The sequence below is a fragment of the Micromesistius poutassou genome (assembly GCF_964030765.1).
Source record: "Micromesistius poutassou genome assembly, chromosome: 8".
NCBI classification, from domain to species: Eukaryota; Metazoa; Chordata; class Actinopteri; order Gadiformes; family Gadidae; genus Micromesistius; species Micromesistius poutassou.
Window position 1 is genome coordinate 18363494 of NC_140278.1, and position 14417 is coordinate 18377910.

A 14417-nucleotide genomic window follows, 5' to 3' on the forward strand; every position below is an offset into this window, starting at 1 on the left:
GGAAATGACTGCGTTCCAATTATTCCCCACAAAGAATGTCTCACTGTTTCCCATTCATGGAGCCACTTGGCCATATATGTACACATCAACAACAAACAACCGCATCTATGTGTGCGTGAACAGGCATCTTTATGGAATACGGGATTGAACAGCACAGAGTTAATAAGCGATTCAGCATGTTTCCACTCAAGGCTGGCAATGGACCACTGTGGGGCTTTCATTACAATCTGCATCTGTGCATATGCCATTTCCATTATGTCATACGGGCACAGCTGCAGCCACAACATGAGCTGCATGTGCATGCAAATCCACATAGGTCTGACCCACAACAAAAAGGGCATGCACAACCCATTTGCACCGGTGCAAACACATGAACGCCGGGACCAGTTCGCACCTCACAAAGCCTGCATGCGATTTGAGGACCAAGTTGATGAAAGAAGACTCTGTGTTGACCCTGTCATGCAAACCACAGCACCCGCCTCCCCTCGCTGGCGTCTGGTATAACGTGACCAGCCAGGCCTCCCCACCTCTCTCTCTCAGGGTCCCCTCCTGGCCCCGACTCAGGTTTAGGTTACCCTCCAGAAGCTGGGATCTTCAAAACAAGCTTAAGGTCAGGGTGGGAGGTCAGCGTCCCCCCCTCTCCCCCTCTCCCTCTCCCTCCCCCTCTCCCTCTCTCTCTCGCCATTCGTTTACACAGGAGTATCATGGAAATATTTGAATAATACGCAGATACGAGATTCGTGACAGCACTTCAGCTGTGGCTGCACAGGGAAGTATTTTCTGGGGGGAAATAATTCATTGTTTTTATTAGTCATTTGGTCCACTGTTTTAGATTAAGGAAATCCTCTTTTTACGGAAATCTGTTGAGAATTCCAGGCTCTACTGTGATGGGGAGCCTCCTTAAACAAACACACACGAAACAAGATGATATTAAATAACCCATAATAAAAATGACAACCCAATAATATTATTGCATTAACAAGATAGTTGGACAGAGCAAACAATTATTAAGAGGTTGGATTCAAAAACAGGCAGGAATGTCCAAAAACATGGCAATAAAGACGTATTTCTCTGGATGTCTATATATGGTGGCATTGTATTGTTAGTAGAGTGCTCATTTTTACATTTTTCGTTGAGATTCTTTGACTTGCTCTAAAGTGCGCTTCATTGCCACCAGTTTGTTATTTTGGACTGCGACCATAAATCTACTGGACGTCACATGCGTTGGCACAGACTCAGGTCTGCAATTTCTACAGAAAAATTGAAAAACTTTCGTCCCCTGATCTCCCTCTCTCTCCCTCCTGTAAAAAAAGAGACCGAGACCTTTTACAGTGTGTCACCGGGCAGAAAGAATGGCAACTGTAAATATTGGTCGAAAAAAGGGGAAAAGACCCAACAGTTACGAGCAGCTTTCGTCGACTTGTCTTCTAAACTGGCCAGAGAGACAACAAGACCTTTGACCTTGACATGAACCCGCGACTCCTCCCTCATGAGAGATTCAGCAGGTTGGCTAGAACAATAAACCACAAGGCTTCTCCACACAGAGCCTATTGACTGGTCAGAGGCAGGGAGCCTCCTGCTCCGTCCAGCGCTCTGCAGGCTCAGTTTAATCTCTCTCCCTCGAGATATGAGGATTCAGGATGTAAAATCAGGTCAAAATGTGTTGAAGCATAGCAGACATACTTGACAAAGTGGGAGTCAGCGCGACGATGTGTCTGTGCGTGCGTGCGTGCGTGTCAGTGTTATTACACATGACATCTTTGATTATATGCCTCCTTGTCAATGCTTGTGTTTTACCTACTAAAATATGTGTTATGTATTTGTGAATCTGAAACAAAACCATCAAGTCTCCTCCCACATGCTCCAATGGGAGCAAAGCTGGATCAGCCAAAGGTGTTTCAGCGAACTACACGCTGTTGGACGAGAATGGAGAGTGGAGAGTGGTTTGTGAGAGGTGGGGACTGCCAGGCTAAACACACAGGGCTGCGGGCAGTCAGAGACACATTCATACAAACTCAGACACACACAGAGAGCTGAGAACATTCTGGAGGAGTTATTGGACCCAGAAGAGAGAGGAAATATTAGTGAGTGAGAGAACGAGGGAGGGAGGATGGAGTGGAGAGAGAGAATGAGAGAGAGAGAGAAGGCAGTGTGGGTGGGCCTGAGGCTGTGGGAGATCCAGAGGAAGAGAAAACCCTCCGACAGCTTTCTTCCACTGTCTCCCACTCTCCCATTCACCGGGCACACAAGGCCCCACCCAAAATTACCAGTGTGTGTGTGTGTGTGTGTGTGTGTGTGTGTGTTTGGAGTTCTTTTTTTATTTACCCACCTGTCGAACAGTGTACACATTCCATATGATTCTGTAATATTCCCTCTGGCCATAATTTACAAGTCCCTATCCAAACATTAGCCACTTACACACAGGCACAATTGCATTGAGTCCATGTTACTGACACACAAACACAACAAGATAGGGTGGGGAAAGGAAAATCATTCAAACTATAGTGTGTGTGTGTGTGTGTGTGTGTGTGTGTGTGTGTGTGTTTTTGCATGAACATCAGAGGTTGCAACTGTATGGTCCCGTCAATGCTTGACACCGTTAGTCCTACAGATCTCCTGTTATTGTTGGCTTTCAGCACTGTTTTGGCAGGGGTCTGACTCTGCTCCGTCGCTCTCTCTCTGTCCCCTTCTCTTTCACTCACTCCCTCCATCATTCAGATCACCGGTTCCCTTTCTCCTCTCCTCATTCTACGGTACACATGCATTTACAGCTTGGCCCACACAGCCTCACTAATCACTATTTATAACAGGGAAGGCAGCCTGGCCTCACATGCTCTATTTTCGGGAGGGCACCCTTCAATCACAGGGGCTGACAGGTTCTCAGTGACGCTGGAACAATACAGCCGAGGGGCTGTTTGTCTACGGCTGGTCAGCCCACCGGTCAGCACCCACCCCCCCCGCCCCCCCCTCCGGCCGGCTCCCCAACACACCGGCGCCCAAAGAGAAAATATATCAGAAGTAAAAATAATTTACAAGATCACCTTCAGTGTAGTTTTAGTATGCCCTCGTCCTTAGGATACATTCTCACCAGGGGAGAAGAAACAAAACAAACTTTTACACATCGGGGTGATTTCCTATCGATGGTATCTTGACTTGGACAGTGGCCAGCGGTCTGTCAGGGCTGTACTCAGCCGGTGGTAGATAGTCATCTAGAGCTGTTTCAACTCTTTGTCTCCGACTTCATAACTTTACAGAAAAGGGGACTTTGTTTCGACTTCCACCCACCCACTCCGTTTAGCTAAAAATAATTTCCTATGAACTCTATGTGACTTTTTGAATGAAGGATTGCTTTGTGTGCCCGGGTGGAGAGGGAAGATAGTAAAGGCAGAAGATGCAGGGAAAGAGGAGGGGGAGCAAGTTGAGGAGAACCTGATACTGTTATCTATGGAGTAGTAATGGCTCTGGGAGTATTTATGGTACCTAATGGTGTGCGTCATCTGCATCCAACTGTGAACGGTAAATTAAGAGTTTAGCGGGGGAACATTCTGCACCATTACGAGACCGCCTGGAAAAGAAGCAACCAATACAATACTTAAAAATGTAACACATCTGTTCTCAACCCATGAAGAAAAAGGATTGTTTGTATTGATATATATTTCATTTAGGTGTATGTGATGACCCTCAGGCTATACGTGTGTGAGTGAAAGCCTGAATCAGTGACAGATGTGACCTGCCCAATGCACACACCACCAGCCAGCTATGAGCTGGTCAGACTCTCCTAACGTGTTCCGAACATGGCTTAAATTGAGCTTTTGTGTCCAAACAGAGAGAAGAGGCCCTGCTAGGGTGGGAGGGAACCCCTTTTAACCTTTTTGACTCTCAGGTCCGGACCTGTGCTCCAACAGAGCTTAACACCATAATTCACCACCTCTCAGCACCCAGCTCTGCTTTTGTCTCTTCAAGCTCTCTCATCCACCACCCAAACAGCCTCCTGTGCATTGCATTCCCCCTGCCACGACAACATCACACACACACACACACACAGTCACTGTAGAAACCCCCACACCCCCCCCACCCCTTCCATTCCACTGCCAGCTCTCAATTAAAAAACATGGAAAAAAAACCTGTCCCTTTCTGCCCCCCCTTCCGGACATGACTGTTTCCACTAAACACGCACCAGGAAACACACCCGGTCACCCCTGCTCCGCTCCTATTTTAGTCAGAGTCCGGCCCAGAGCCTCCCCTCTCCTCCAGTGTTTTGGAACGGTACGGTTGGCCTTCTGTGATTTACGCACATGGCCGAATCACAGATTTCAAGGGGCTACAAATCATAACCGCAGATAATAATAAAAAAAAACAATTGAAACAACATGATAAGCAAAGCCCAAACGTCACATCATTAAATATAAATTTATTAGAAATATTTTAGCAAGGGGGATTTCACACAGATGTGGAGAGAGCATGATGGGGAACGCAGCGAGGAACACAGCAGGGCCGTCCAGCGGTGTCAGAAGTCCTCCTGGTTGCTGCGGGAGTCCCGGAGCAGCGTGAGCGCTGAGAGGACCTCGTCCGTCGGCCTCCTGCCCAGCTGCTGCCCCCCTCGGGTCCTCACACTGACCGTCCCGCTCACACACTCCTTCTCCCCCACCACTGCACGCACACGCACACACACACACACAATTGTTTTCTTATTAAAGTACTAGAACAGGACTAGGCCTTGAATGATGTTTGAACACATCAGTAAATCACAACCGCAGCAGCATGTGCCCAGCCTCCACTACATGAGGAGCCCATCTTCTTACCAAATATGTAGTTGTACTGCTCCAGCTGGGCTGAGCGGACCTTCTTGTTAAAGGTTGCTCCGTGCTCTTCGTTCAACTCGGCCATGAAGCCAGCTTCATGGAATCGCTGAGCCACCTTAAGAATAAAACCAACAAACGCCTCAAGTGAGATTCAAAATGTGGTACACAGGTCCGGGCTTACAAGCCTGTCCACTAGCATCAGATAAAAAGCAGCTCTTCAGACTTTGTGCATTGTACGCGCTTGTCTCATGATTCAAAGACTGACCTGCTTGGCATATGACTCACAACCGCCCCCTACGGGAATAACCATGACCTGCGCCGGAGACAACCACAGCGGCCTGGGAGGGAGAGCGGTGAGACACAGACAAGACGGGTTACAATAATACAGCTGTCCCAGGATCAGCGGCGTGACGAAAAAGGTTTAATTATAATGCAGTCTTGTCACCATTTCCCTCCAAAGTTCTCCGCCAGGATAGCGATCATTCTCTCCAGGGAGCCCAGCACGGCGCGGTGCACCATCACGGGCCTGTGGGTCTGTCCGTCTGACCTGGGCCAGCCAAAACAACAACAGCAGCAGCAGGTGGGTGAGAACAGAGCGGGCTACAGCTCTGCTGTGAGTGGATCAACGGGAGTGCAGGGAACACACACACACACACGGCTGGTGTTGAGTCATGAATGATATCAAGGAGAGGACTAATCTCTTCCCAAATCAAGTTGGAGCCAAGCGGCGTTTAGCCTGTTCCCAGCGCAATTACGCCACTTCAAACAGAACATGCATGGAGACGGGCCCACAGACATGCATGAATATATACTAAATACAAACACACATCGTCTCCTCTTCAACCAAACACATGTGGGTGCGGGCGATGCAGATTAACAAGAGTTATGGGACGGAAATCAAGGGTGTTCCCCTTCTCTCTCTCACACACACACACACACACACACACACGAGGGACTCACCCGACATACTGAAGATCAAATCGGATTGGCAGCTGGAAGTCCAGTTGGATCGTGGCACACTGGTGCTGTCGGCCAATGGCGTCTTTGATCAGGATATCAATCTAAGGGAGGGATGGGTGGAGGTGAGTCCATACGGACAAAAGAAAACACAGATCTCAGTCTGTTTTCTTAGTCAAACCGTTTCAAAATGGAAATGAAGCGGGAGGACGTAGAGCCAGCACACAGGGCGAGAGGGCGGTCAAGAATGTTGGCGTGTTTAATTAGAGCAGGGCATGCGTGCGCAGCCCCACCCAGTGCTGCACCACATCGAGGCCTGGGGACCGGGCCCTCGGGTGGAAGGGCTACACAGCCGTCTACAACACGACGTCAATTTGATTTGTCCACATCCGTCCGTAAGAAAACGATTAGGGTATGAACCCATGGGACTATCCATATCGGATCCATCAGTTTTTCATCAGCCTTAGCCTTAGATGACCGATACAAGTCTATTTAAAAAAGGAACATTTATTGAACTGTCTGTCTGTAAATCATGCCGGGGAAAAAAAGTAAATAAACAAAAGAAAGATAAATCTATCTATAGATTGGCCGATCACTACTTAACTTAATGTATGGCTCCCAGACTGCAACCATTTGAATATTGCTCAAAGTGTTCATTCCGTGAATGCTCCAGCGACCAGACATTACATCAGAGAACAACAATGCTCAGCGCTCTTCTCGACTTATCAGAGGCTAGGGGAGCGACCTTTGGTCCGTAGAACGCTCCGTCTCCTGGATTCAGCTCCCAGCGCTCTCCAAACTGCTGCAGACTGCTCTGCAGCTGCTGCTCAGGTAGAGAGACACAGACAGACACAGGCGTGAGAGAGAAGCATAGATCAATACCTGGCTGGGAACTCAGTACTCCCTACCATACCATGGTAGGGAGTATCCATCTATATGTTACCCAACAGCAGGCCATGACTCAAGTAAGGACAAGACTAGAGCTATTCATCTTCTACACCGATGTCGTAAGTGTGTCATTAGTATACGGGAATCCTACCCCGATGTGACGCACGCTTTACTATACATACACACTAACACAGCCGTTCAGCTCCCTCCGCACAGCCCCACATTCCTTAGGATGTCATCCCCTACGTGTGTGTGTGTGTGTGTGTGTGTGCGCGTGCGTGTACCTGCTCAGCAGAGTCCCACAGTTGCGGCTCCCCCAGGCACGGTGTGGGCCGCGTGGAGAGCAGGCAGTGGAAGGAGAAGCCAAACACCCGGTACACACTCCGCACAAACTCCAAACACGCCACAATCTCCCCCTCCAGCTGAGGAGAGGGACAGGAAGCACGGGCATAAACATTTCCCCTAGCAACCAGCGACAACAGAAAAAGGCACCAAACCACAAGGCAGGGGTTTGAGCGGATTGAACTCCGCACAGGGCAGTCCCCTCTCCTGCAGGGAGCGGGAAATTGACAGCGGGGAAATGCTTGAGTAATTGTGTTACGTCCTTCCAGAGGTAAGCATATCAAGGGGGAGGCATGTGAGCGCTTACCCCAAGAGTGAATGGGAGTCTAATGAGAGGTTGGAGGAACGCAATCAACGGTCATGAGGCTCTCCCTCGCACTCCACCTCCCCCCCCCCCACAGCCAGCTGCCATGGGTCCAGGCTCACACATGGCAGCGGTGGAAGCCCTTGTTATGCGCGGTATTTTAGTCTCCTTATGGCATTAGGCCGCTCATTCGGCAGGCGTGTCGTGACCAGGATCAAGGTCTACTTTAAACAGTGTGTTTCAGCCACAGGAAACCCAGAGGTTAAGAGACCACACACACACACACACACACACACACACACACACACACACACACACACACACACACACACACACACACACACACACACACACACACACACACACACACACACACACACACACACACACACACACACACACGACGGAGTAGGCAGAGAGGACTCGGTAAAGCGGACGAGGGATTTCAGTGTGTGTGTGCGACGGTACCTGCTCCGGTGTGCAGAAGATGTGGGCGTCGTCCTGGCAGAACCTGCGGACCCGGGTGAGGCCACCGAGGGCGCCGGACAGCTCGTTGCGGTGCAGGGCGCCGAAGTCGGCCCAGCGCAGGGGCAGCTCCCGCCACGAGCGCACGCGCTGCTCGAACATGAGGCTGGAGGCCGGGGGAGAGAGGACACACCACAGGGAGAGAGGCAGGGGGAGATCACAACCCAAGAGAAATGAGAAACTAAATGAATGATACGTAGAGAAAATATACCCAAATCACAAAAAGAAGTGGGTGTGGGTGTGTGCGTGCATGGGTGGGTGTGTGCGTGGGTGGGTGTGTGCATGCGTTTGTGTGTGAGTGCGTGCGTTTATTCACCAGTGTGCGTGGGTGTGTGTGTGCGTGCGTGGGTGTGTGCATGCGTTTGTGTGTGCGTGCGTTTATTCACCAGTGTGTGTGCGTGCGTGCGTGCGTTTGTGTGTGTGTGCGTTTATTCACCAGTGTGCGTGGGTGTGCATGCGTGCATGCGTTTGTGTGTGTGCGTTTATTCACCAGTGTGCGGGGCAGTTCATGGGCTTCAGGGCGTAGGTCTGCGTGCCCTCCGACACCACGGTGAACATGTTCTCGCTGTAGTGCTCCCAGTGGCCCGAGCGCTCCCACAGTGCGGTGCTGTACAGGGTGGGGGTCACGACCTCGTCAAAGCCCCGCTTACGGTACTCGCTCTAGGTGAGGTGTGGAGAGTTGTCGGTTGTCAGTGAAGGTGTCGGTGATGGCAAAAGGTCAGACGGTTCTCACCCAGGCCACGACCAGATTGAGCAGCGCTATGACCCAGCTGAACGCCATGTTGACATGTGCTTGTGTACAAGCAAGGGAGCGGTATGTACATACTTGTGTGTGATGTTGTAATTACAGAGACAGCTTTGCTCCCGGGATAGTGTAAACCATACACTTCCTTCCTTCTTTTTGGGGGGGAAATTCCCCAATACCACACCCTGGAGTGATAACACATGGGTAGTGTGTGTACCTTTATGAAGTCGGTCAGAGTGTTGTAGATGTGAGCTCCCTTGGGCAGGAAGAAACAGCTGCCTGGACTGACATCATTAAAGAAGAAAAGCTCCTGGTCCTGAAGAGAACAAACACATTAGTAGACCCCAATTACTCCGATACCAGTATTTACTCACTTACCAAATACATTTAAGTAGACCCCTATTAGTCTGTTACCAGTATTTACTCACTTACCAAACACATTAACGTAAACCCCTATTACTCTGTTACCAGTATTTACTCACTTACCACTTAGATACGTCCCTACAGAGGTAGGGACGGCATACATTGCGGGGGGGATCAAACCCAGAACCTTTCATCTTGGACACCCAAATCAACAGAATACATCTTCCTCTTACCTTACCGATGCGCCGGTGGTCTCTCTTGCGGGACTCCTCCTGCTCCCTCTCCCACGCCTCCCGCTCCTTCTCCCCGGGAAACGCCACGCCCAGGAGACGCATCACACCAGAACTCTGCGTCTGATTGGCCAACGTTACAGGGGACACCTGAACGTGCAAGACGTGACGAGACAAACGATAAGACAGTTATGCGAAATTTTCCTTCAAGCAAGCCCTAAAACGCCACCTGGTGTTGCACGGACAATACTTTTTTAGATTGACGCACAATTTACATGTTTGTTGTAAACAAGGCAGACAACATGCAGAGGCTTGGATGGGGGGTGGAGGAACAAACAACATCCTTGGTAGAGTTGGGGGGCGGCATTAGCTCAGGAGGTAGAGTGGGTTGGTTGGTAACCGCAAGGTTGCTGGTTCGATCCCCGGCTCCTCCTAGCTGAGTGTCGTGGTGTCCCTGAGCAAGACACCTCACCCTAATGAGCTGCTCCTGATGAGCTGGCTGTGGCCCTGCGTGGTTGACTCGTCGGTATGTGAATGTATGCATGCATGAATGGGTGAATGTCAGTCAACACTGTAAAGCGCTTTGGATAAAAGCACTATATAAATGAGGACCATTTAGAATTAACAAACACAAGGAGGGAGGGAAGTTTGATGGAGACACACAGAAACTTCCACTTTCTCTTCTGGGCAAGAACTAAGTGCAGCAGCGAGCCCATGCAATGGTGTTTGCTAAAGCCTCCAACAGGAAGCAGGCCTCTGACAAACATCCTGCTGCAGTTTCTATCCAACCTGCTATGACGACCCAGTGACCCTCCCTCTCAGCGGAGCCATCAGCTGCACGTGGAACATTCCACTGGCCCGCATGGTGAAGTTCACAAGTAGCCCATGACTTTAGGGTTAAACACACTTGACCCTCACATCTAAATATATCACTGATGGAATGGTTTGTCACTTTAACCACGGCAGAAACCCACCTGGAGCATCTTGAACACCTTGAGGATGCCCGTGTGTGGCAGAAGAGGCCCATCACACAGGCCCAGGCTGTCCCCACACCTGGAGGTAAGGAGTTCAACAGATAAGTTCAAACAGACACTCAAAAAAAAAAAAGAAAAAGGAGACAGACGGACAGAAAGAGAGTACCTGTAGACAGTCAGAGTCTGCCCATCCATGTGCTCCTCCATAAGCTGCAGTCTCAGCTTGCTGTCCTATTAAAAAGCAGGACAAACAAAAACACACAGAGGACCCAACCCATCACTACAGCGCTCGGCAGTAGCAATAGCACACCTTTGACAGGAAGCATTCTCGACGGAGAGCAACCCCACCGCCAATGGCAATTATCAAAAAAGTATACAATGCGTGTAAACACTCATTTACACAAGCTGCAACAGGCATGGTGCCGGGGCAACATCACTGTCAAAGCTGGCAAGGAAGGGGATTCACTGAGATGTTTAGTTTATTTCACATATACAAGTATAAAAACAAACATGTAGTGCTAAAACAAAGTACATGTGTGGGTGCGGCAGAAACCTGTACAGGCTTATATGGAAACCACACCCAAAATACATTTTCATATAAGATGCAGTTCATACGTCATCGACTGAATATTAATTGTGAAGGATTAACAGGCGTATGTGTAGAGGAATCCTTCATAAATCAATTCATTACTTCATTCATTCTTCAAATGAATTAAGTGCTCACAGTAAGTAAAGAACCCGAGTAAAGAAACACTCATGCCACTATCATCTCCATCCAACAGATTCTCTTTTGAATGCTGCCAACGCTAATAGTACATCAAATAAAACCAAATTATAAATAAAAAATATATAGATATACTTTGTATCAAATTCTCCTACAACCGATCTACTGTGGATGTTGCATTAGACAACCATCGTTTGTCTTATGTTCTTAATTGGCATTGTTGTGCCTTTGTTTTGGTCTTCGTGATGAGATGTCATGTTCCTTTGTCATCAGTATTTGGAGACATAACTGCTATATTGCCATTATTTATATTTGAAGCAGGCAAATGATAAACGCTTTGGCAGAATAGGTACATCGACGCGATTTTGACAAATTATATTTGTAAAATGGACGTATAGTATGCATAGTATATAGTACGTCAATGTTTAGTGGACTTAGGTGAGACGCTACAATTATTTTATCACAGGCCAGTACTGTCCTTTAAATCACGAGGGAATACTAACCAGCCATGCAATGAGAGACACTTATACAATAATGTGTTGACTGGAATACGTTACTTGACATTATTACTAGAAGGAAAGGCTGAAGGAAAACAGCGGTAAACACAGATTTGTGTACGTTTTTGGCATTTGTTCCTAATGGAGTGTGACTCACACACACACACTTGAGTTCTGACCTGGAAGAGCTGTTGGACGGCACGTGTGCTCAGCTGCAGCGTAGACAGGGGCAGCTTGCTGCGGGCCGCCTCCTTGCACCTCTCTTCCACATCCCTCAGAGATAGGCTTCTGAGGGGGGGCCGGCAAGTTAGGAGACAATAACAAGGTCAAAGGTCAAGGACCTCAAGAAGAGCCCTCGGAATGGAAAAAAAAACACGTTACGGACCGCTTAGGGGGTGGAGGGGGTGGGGGAGGTTAAGAGATCAAGCAGAGGTCGTGTCCCCAGTGAAGCCTTTGTCTACCGTCTTGTTGCCTCAGAGCACCAGTTTAATAACATTCTAGTAACCTCCTCATTCACTAAGTAAACAAAAATAAAAAACGAAACGCATTAATACCTGCTAAATACCATATTGTGCATAAATACATGCAGAGATCGAGTCGTTTCAACAAATCAACAGCCCCAAACAGAGGTGGTTTTCTAGAGACTGTCTTACCCGGGGTCCAGCAGGTGGTCACAGTAGAGGCCAGAGTCAGACACTCCTTCTCTGCAAAGCTCAGCCCCAAACGCCCCCTCCAGCACCCCGCCCAGAACACAGACTGCTGTCCTCCAGGCCGTCTATCAACACACAAGACACATGACAAAAGTTAACAAAATTAAAAAAATAAAAAGCAAGTGACGTTTCATGAGTTTTGAGAAACAAGAATTTCCACAACCAAAAAAGAGAATATATAAATGCATAATAACCATGCCTTTTTGCCCTCTGTGGTGTCAAATCCCAGAAGCTCTAGCTGACAGTTGGCCTCTAGGGGGCGCACAAGGTCCCACAGCACGCCGTTCACCTTGCTCACCAGAGGTCCCTTCACACTACACGGGGAGCACATAGATGACAAACGATTAACAAAGTATCACCAGAAAAGAAAATTGTGGGGGAGAGCCATCGTTTCCACATCTTACCGGGCCCTTTGAGACACTGAAAGGGGCGTGGTCACGCCGGCTCTTCCTTCTAGGGTCCTGCCATCAGCTAGACTGACAGTGATGGGCCCGTCTGAGGCCACCTCTTCCCTCCTACTGTGCACATCCCTGAAGGACTCGAACACCCGCAGTCGCTCACACAGAACATCGGACGCCTGCAGCGGGAGTGAATGCACAGAAGGGGAAGGGCGTGGGAAAGCAGTGTGAGCCAATACAATTAAAGTTACTTTACTGGGCATATAATATATACACATGGATAAAAAGAAACGAAAAATAAAGGAGGGATTAATTATGGAGGTAGGTCGGTAGTAAGGCGTATCCAAATTAAAGTGACATGTATATTTATGATACACCAAATCATCAATCACCAGATCAAAACACACACACCTGCCTTTTCTGATCCCAAATACAAATGAACCATAACAAAAAATAAAATACAGCACAACAAAAATAAATAAACAAGACCAGAAATTGCCATAACTTTGGAGGTAGAAAATTTGCTTTACGATAACATATCGCAAACGCTATAGTAAATAACCTTTATTTGTAAAGCCCTGTCCCTGTATCCAACACATCCATGATACCATCCAATGCTAGCATTAGCTATTGCACAACACTCGCCCGCCACAGAGCATGCTTGCACACCTTGTTGTAGCGCCTATGCGGGCGAAATGTGTGCGAAGATGACCGACAAAGACTCAGAGAGCGTCTTAAGAGCAGTGAAACCCCCATTCTGAAACACAGCCTTCACCGGTAGTCTCTAACGTAACATGTTACACCACGGTCTCCTCTACTGCATACGGCCATAACACCGGAAGAGTGAGCGAGGCACACTGTGAACTTGATTGGCCACAGAGGAAGCCTGCGCACAAGTAGAACGTTGAGTGCGTGCACGTTCACGAGCATCGCTCCCTATCCATTTAAGCGCGTACACGGACAACAGGAAAACACAGGTCTGGAAGATGCTCGTACCCCGGGGCCAGACGGACGTTTGCGCCTACAATTCTGGGGGCATTTCAGCTTAAATATAATCTAGACAAAAAGCACATTAGGCAGAGTTTTGGCAGTTTGAATAGATAAAAGACGGACTAACACAACATTCGTTCCGCTATAAAAAAAAAAAAAAAAAAAGACCACTTCTGCAGCATCTGATGGAAACCTAAGTTATGAAGGGCAACCAAAACGCTTTCAATGCATCATTCGTCAGGATTGCTGCGCAACTCGATGCAACACTGCAAGGCCTATATTAAATTCTGCCCACGTAAAAATGATTTAACTTACTATGAAATTTACAGCAATGGCTTTAGATTAAGGGAAAGCCAATTATACGAAATAGCATGGGACATCAATTTACTTTAAATTTAATAAACCTAACGGGATCTGACGCAAATTTGTAGACATAATCATCGGGGTACATATGTTATTCAATAATGTTCTATAATGAGGAAAGCTCATTTGCTGCCTCTCAAATTAGAAATGCTATACTTTATTTTTTGCATGGCTATGATTTTATAGCCCAACACATGTTCTTCTACTAACGGGAGTTGATCAAACGATTACATTTGATACAAATGAGGCAGTTAAACTGAGCGACCATCAGGGGGCGCTATAACCCTAAGAAAACATAGCATCGCATCTGATGAGGCCTATTGGTAATAGTGGCGTACACAGTACACTAAGCCACGAAGTATAATACCACTCTACTGGTATAGCATTTACTTTATTCCTACAACTCCTGACATATCACATCAAATGTATCAAGACCCTCCATAAAAAAGATTAGCTGCCTATTTAAATTAAGACTATTTAAGTTTAGATGTATCAAGTGCCTTAAATGTTTAAAGGAGGTGACAGCTACAATTATTTTTGAAAAGTGCATATGAACACAATGGGATTTAGTACTAACAACTAATTTATTTTCTTTTTTAACTAAT

General features: G+C 47.8%; 1 protein-coding gene across 1 annotated transcript; it reads right to left on the reverse strand.

The window, feature by feature from the left end:
* Nucleotides 1-4392: 4392 nt before the first annotated feature.
* tars2 (threonyl-tRNA synthetase 2, mitochondrial) lies at nt 4393-13509 on the reverse strand. The gene is made up of 18 exons (XM_084472053.1): nt 13129-13509; nt 12466-12638; nt 12261-12375; nt 12005-12126; nt 11531-11639; nt 10297-10361; nt 10131-10209; nt 9160-9306; nt 8781-8879; nt 8309-8478; nt 7762-7924; nt 6932-7069; nt 6505-6582; nt 5763-5863; nt 5248-5349; nt 5068-5140; nt 4803-4917; nt 4393-4650 (listed from the first exon to the last, which is right to left on the reverse strand). Exons 1-18 carry the CDS (start codon nt 13213-13215, stop codon nt 4508-4510), a joined length of 2079 nt encoding a protein of 692 aa, XP_084328179.1. The 5' UTR covers nt 13216-13509; the 3' UTR covers nt 4393-4507.
* Between the last annotated feature and the right edge of the window lie 908 nt (nt 13510-14417).

What these genes read in the sequence shown, in the direction of transcription:
- tars2 (XM_084472053.1), bottom strand. Translation starts at nt 13,215, where the DNA reads ATGGGGGTTTCACTGCTCTTAAGACGCTCTCTGAGTCTTTGTCGGTCA. An exon ending in TCAGTGTCTCAAAGGGCCCG is followed by an intron (nt 12,376 to 12,465) that starts GTAAGATGTGGA and finishes CTCCCCGTGTAG; the next exon opens with TGTGAAGGGACCTCTGGTGA. An exon ending in AGGTGTTCAAGATGCTCCAG is followed by an intron (nt 9,307 to 10,130) that starts GTGGGTTTCTGC and finishes TTGCACGTTCAG; the next exon opens with GTGTCCCCTGTAACGTTGGC.